The sequence below is a fragment of the Solanum pennellii genome, chromosome 1 (assembly GCF_001406875.1).
Source record: "Solanum pennellii chromosome 1, SPENNV200".
Classification (NCBI taxonomy): domain Eukaryota; kingdom Viridiplantae; phylum Streptophyta; class Magnoliopsida; order Solanales; family Solanaceae; genus Solanum; species Solanum pennellii.
This window is the reverse complement of record NC_028637.1, coordinates 79,084,536-79,090,723: the sequence shown is the minus strand read 5'-3', so window position 1 is coordinate 79,090,723 and position 6,188 is coordinate 79,084,536. Positions and strand designations below refer to the sequence as shown.

General features: G+C 33.6%; 1 protein-coding gene across 2 annotated transcripts in view; it reads right to left on the bottom strand.

Moving 5' to 3' along the window:
- LOC107008457 (syntaxin-132-like) overlaps positions 1-5,637 on the bottom strand; it is a 26,394-nt gene extending 20,757 nt beyond the window's left edge. Inside the window, exons 1-4 of one of the 2 annotated variants that reach the window (XM_015207503.2) lie at positions 5,473-5,636; positions 4,437-4,802; positions 3,411-3,530; positions 3,190-3,246 (exon numbers count right to left, since the gene is read on the bottom strand). In XM_015207503.2, the coding sequence (XP_015062989.1) occupies positions 3,190-3,246; positions 3,411-3,470 (117 nt within the window). In that variant the 5' untranslated portion in view covers positions 3,471-3,530; positions 4,437-4,802; positions 5,473-5,636. Of the gene's footprint in view, positions 1-3,189; positions 3,247-3,410; positions 3,531-4,436; positions 4,803-5,472 lie in introns of both variants that reach the window. The other variant, XM_015207502.2, reaches the window with a different exon arrangement.
- Between the last annotated feature and the right edge of the window lie 551 nt (positions 5,638-6,188).

The following is a 6,188-nucleotide window of genomic DNA, read 5'->3' as shown; positions in this document are numbered from 1 at the left end:
GGGGGGAGTGTACTATGTATAATTGTATAGCGATATGGGCAGAGGTTTAAGCACCCTTTCGATGCTTGTAAAGTTTTCAACTTAGAGCCTTTTTCTGGGATGGCTAGTTTTTACTGAATACAGTTGTTGTCTTAAAAAGAAAAAGATATTTTTGATGTTTTAGACTATTTGTAGGAACAACATAGAAATGCTCAAGATGTATGTAATAATACTTTTGAAGGAGGACTATATATCTTGATACTATGTTGCTCGGACTCTTCAAAAATGTCAAGGGGTGCGTGTCGGATTCGCAAAAAGTAGTGCATTTTTGGAGAATCAGACACGGGTGCGGCATCGAAAGTGAAGAGTCCACACAACTTAGTTTTGATGTAGTATACTGTGGATATATAGATAATTTGTTACCATTCTCAAAACAAGAGCTCATTTGGTCCTAATTTCTTTGTATTTTTCATTTGGTCAGTACATTTGGCCCCTATCTCACATTAACTAACCTAAAGTCAACATATGCTTTTTGGAGTTACCTTTTTGACACCCTTACGGGGGTTTTAGTACCCAAAAAGACTGAAATCTGTGGATTATAAACGTGAAAGAGCTCCTAGTCACATGAAAAAGGAATAAGAGTATCCGCACTCAGAAGCAAGACATGCAAGTCGACACTTGGTACCTTCCACCGGAGTGAATCTCACGGACTTCGCCATCTACTTCCCATAATAATTTTATGAAAATGACCTTCCCATACTATTGTGGCCCATCTTTCTGTTTCTAATTCTCTAATCTATCACACAGATATAGTTGATGTAGTCATCCACCTTCTCAAAGTTGTTAATTACACCTAGTTTTATCGGCCTGTGGAACAGTATGGTTTGTCGTTTTCAGGAAACCCTCTATCGCCTGAAGCAATTCCACAAGCTTAGGTCATCAAAAATCAAAATTCTGTGGTTGTCCATCAATTTGGTTTAATGTGGAGTTATGTTGGCTATTCATTATTATACAACATGAATCTAACTAATATACTCATCTCTTCTCAGACAGAATATTGTCATCAGAGGTGATGCAGATGGCATGATCCACTTGTCACACCCCTGGAATCATCATTTTTAAACCAATGATTCTGACAGATTGAAGCATTTTCCTTGGAATTGAGAGGAGAAAATCTAGTCACGGCACACGCCTTTCATAGAGGAAAAAAGCTCTAGATATTTTCGAGGCAGGAATGCTTAGTTTAAAGCTAGCTTACAAATGACAGATTAATTTGCAAACAGAAATAATTGTCTCCACTCTCCAACAGTTTAAACTTTAGACAAAGTACTTCCCATGGTCCAAACGGTAAAGAGGAAGTCAAATGTCATGAATTAACAAAATATTTCCCAATAAAAAATATAAAAAGATATGCATGTAATAGAGTTATTGTAGACTGGAAACAAAAATAGAAACATTTGCTTTTTAAAAGTTAAAATTTCAGATGAGACAATCAACAGAATCAATTGATCCCAATATAAAGCTTATAGGCCTAGCAAGATAACGGGAACCAACTACCTAATCCTGGAAGGTGTAGAAGACTGGTTAGAAAGTCGAAACTTTGACAACTACTCATCCAGACATCTTATTTTAAAGGGAAGTGTTGGCAATGAGTTCTTGGACTAATCATGAGATAGTCATTGGAGAACTATGGTTTGTATTTTGGGGTCAGCAAAAGGTTCCAAGGAAAACACTATTATATGAAGATAGAGCGATATATATTCAGATATGCGATGGGCTGGTTGTTCTTCATATAAACGTTTGACCACCAGCACTAGGTACTATTTTAGTTGGAGGCAATTTTTACTTGGAAAGGCAAGAAATAGTTTGTCACTGTCCATTTAGATGCAAGATAATGGTCAATGGCCTTTGGGACTTTGTGAGAGTTAGTTTTGCTAAGACAGTTGGTTGATAAGAAGTGCTGAAAATTATCACCCATGTAGTTGATATGTGACGATTAGGGTGCCTTGCATTTGCATTTAATCTATCTTCACAAAAGAACTAGATATATTAAGATTGATTATCACTTTGAAAGGAAAAATAGCATCTAACAATATCATTACAACTTCTATTTGGCAAATGATCAACTTGAGGATCTTTTATCCAATCACTTAAAGGAACAGGAATACATATTACATGTCACAAGCTTATAGCATATGATGCATATGCTTCATTGAGAGAGGAAGCATTGATTTTGAATAGATAATTATGCAATTACTCTAATATTATAGATAAAGGAAGCCACATTCAACATTAGGATAGGATCCCATTATCAACAGGATAGGATTCCAACAATCAATGGAATAATAGTAAATAGGGTTATGCCCAAATACACAATGGTTAAGAACCAGAGCTCTTATGTATTCTCAAACAATTTACTTCCTCTCTAGTTTATTCTCTATGTAAACACACAGAGTGCAATTAAAAAGAACCATCTTCCATAATGCAGAACTTTGTAGGACTAGTGACAAAAAGAGACACTTTATGGAAGAAAGTGGCTTATGCACCAGGTGGTCAAAACAAAAATAGTTGCATCTTACATAGACAAAACCGTCACAGGATTAAAATAGATCTTCAAATATTAAATATCAAAAACCCTAAAAGTGAAGGACAAACCATTTGAAATACATATCCTATTTTCTTTGTTCTTTCATGCCGAGCTTTGGAAAGCCAATGAGAGGGAGAATGAATAATAGACTGCTAAGAGTCTTGAATAAAGAATTGATAGCTTTGCAAAGGAGAAACACTCATGATACAAACAAGAAAAACCCAACCTCACTAAACCAGGTTGGAAAGGAAGATGACGTACTCAAGAAACATGACCTCATGACTTGCGTGAGCTCGAGAAACCAGGTCAAAAAGATGCACAACTTCACATGTTTTGTGTATAGAGCTTCAAAATCATGGAAACATAACAATCGATATTTCCCACATAGACCTCTACTCTGAGTAACTGGTGAAAATATGTTCACAAATAAAAATAAATAATTTAAACAGAAAGATGTTCTATCCCGTGTATACCCATTACTTGGCATGAACCAGACAAAACTAAGAAAACCTAACAAACTTAAATGGAATTTTCAAAGGAAGTTCTATCTCACTCACTACATGCTAGTCAAACTGAAATTAGGTAAGGATGACTTCATCAGTATAATAGAAGGACATTTATACCTGAAGCTTCTTCAGGAGCTTTTCCAACTTTTCATACTGCTTCTCAATTTGTTGAACCTAGCAACAATGCAAGAAAAAGAGACAAGGAAATGAGCAAGCAGAAAATTTTAGGAGATCAACTTCAACATATGGAACAAAAAGTAATTGAGGGAAGGAGGGAAAACGAAATTATCAGAGTTAATTTTCCAAGATAAAACATGTGTAAGATTCTGCAGCAAAACCTGCTTAAAGAAATCATCAAGACCTAGTTCTCCAGAGTCAATTGATCTTTGTATTCCCATTTCAATATCTTCACTTCTATCATTTTGATGCCTGGGAGCCTCAAAGGCATCAAGACCATCCTACAACACAAATCAAACAGATAGTTAATAAAAAACAACATTCTTATTTTTCATTGACAAGTGCAAATCAGAAGAATGTAGGATTTTATAAGGAATGCATAAAGTGACATGCTTGTGAGACTCGATCAATTCCAGAAGATATATTAAGGAGAAATACTACTTGTAGAGCCTTGTGATAAGAAAAACCAGTTCCAAACCAGAAAAGAGTACAACAGTCACCATAGGTTGACAACCAACTTAAGTATAAATTAACTCTGATGAATCCTCCGGATGTGAACCTAAATATACTGGAATACATATAAATGATTCATATAGTCATTTCAGCTAATTTTGGGTTAAAGTGCACTTGATAGGTAATAATACTGGTTTTCTTAAAAGCGACAGAAGTATTCTATGATCTCAAAGAAGTAAAGCACAAGGAAAATCAAATATGGGCCTGAAATAATTATTCAACAAAGAGAGGAAAATTTTGGGATAAGTATTTAATAAGTACTTAAACATGAGAAGACAAAGGTATTGTTACTATCACGTGTCTTATTAATCGGGCAGAAAAGAAAATCATTTGCAAAATTCTAACAAAAGAGAGTTTTTGATGCCCACTGTGAGAAGGAAATGAAATTTCAAGTGTCTCACACAAACTAGGAGAGTATATACAACTGGAAATTTTAACCATAGATCAAAATAACCAATTATTTTAAGGATCAAGTCTGAGATTCAGATTATGCATTAAGCAAAAAGGATCTGATCAGTGGTTCTGAAACCTACAACTGTTCATGCTAACAGGATTTCCAACAAACTTTTTCCAGTAAGATTGTCATAATAATAATTTATACACATTAGCAACATTATGGTCAATACAAACTCTTTTCTTTTTAACAACAATAGGGTCCGGATTAGCTTGCGCACCTCTTTCAATCCTCTGGCTATTCGCTACCTCCTACCACCAAAGGTATATGACAAATCTAACAACAAATCAATTGACACTGGATGCTTCTGTTGAACACTTGGTCTCCATGGTCCTTCCCAACCTCATTGACAGTTAGGACACACCCTTGGGTGTTGGTCGATACCAAAAAAACATGCATTCATGTTTCATAAAACTTAAAGAGGATACCATGTATTAAGACTCTTTTTAGAGAAACCAATGATTAAGACTCATTATTCAACAAAAGGAAGAGCAAGCTAAAGTATGAACTCAATAAACATGTTTCAATGTAACTTCAGATGATTTACCGCCCAATGAAGTCAAATAATGTATCTTCTTTACTTTCTCTGTTATGTTGAAACAGCATTTTGTTAGGAGCCACACTAAAAGATAAGTAATACTATAGTAGAAAGGGAAGGGGCAAACAAGGAATTTTCTTCCTTCACCTCTTCTCTCACCCTTAAAAGTTACATTAAAAATGAGCTGAACCTTAGTAGCTAAAAGAGGACGTCAATGCAGCATCAAAGCCTTCAACAATTATGGCAATGCAAAATGACATAGAATGCTTAGCACGTTTATAAAATACATTATCCATGATCAAGTACATTATAGATGTTTTTTCTCCAGAAAAAATAGGAAATCAAGAAAATTGTTATGTTTAGAAACTAACTGCATGACAGAGCTAAGAAAGTCCAATATTTGCAGTTTTTAACAATTGTCACAATCCAAATGTCATTTTTCTGCAGTCCAATTCCCACTTTCAGCTTACCCATCTGCTATAAATCATATGTAATACTACACATAAAGTTCCTTCATTAACAACAATAAGCTCACTACCAAACCTATTTTTCAAATCAAAATAAGTAGAAAGAACAAATAACAGCAATTATTGACAAATTGAGCTACAAAAGCTGTGAAAGATGAAAAAAATCTAAAAAGAAATTTTAACATATCTATCTAATTATCAGCAGCAAAAGAAATTAAGAATATTGATGTACATGGAGAGAAAAAAGTTACATTTAAAAGGTCATTCATGGTGATACAGAATAGTTAAGGATTTCTCTTTCAGGTTTTCCTTCCACCCTACACGATTTTATAGAGAGAGAAAGAAATAAAGAGAGAGGATGTGTTTTGCTTTGCTGTTCGAACAGCAAGTGAAGAAGGTGGAGAGACAGCGGTGAAGGAAGTTTTCTTATATTCATCATTTGGGCTAATTTGAATTAACATAACTATCAAATTTAAAATAAAAGTATATTTATTATTTCAATTATGTTTTCAATTTTGTAAGAATGTATAAAATTTGATTTATAAGTCGATATCTTATAAAAGATCAAAATATATATTATATATATAAAAAAAAACTCATATTTGGTAGGAAGAAATTGTTCCTGTGACTGATTTTTTTATAAAAGAATAGTTAATTTTTACCTGGTTTATTACTCTCATACGTTTAAATAAATAAATAAATATTTATTTAGAATTTCACAAATGCAAATATTTATTAATTTATAAAAGAAATGGAAAAGGATCAAAATTGCCCCTGAACTATGCGAATAACACTTTTATACCATTTGTTACATTTTGAGATAAATATTTCTATTGTTATCTTAAGTGACCACAAATATCCTCAACAATTAAAAATCCAAAATTTTAGTGACATGCGAGCCACGTGGGACTAATTCCTACACCTAAGCGTTGCTAATTAGGATTTATTTGAAAAACTAAATATTTAG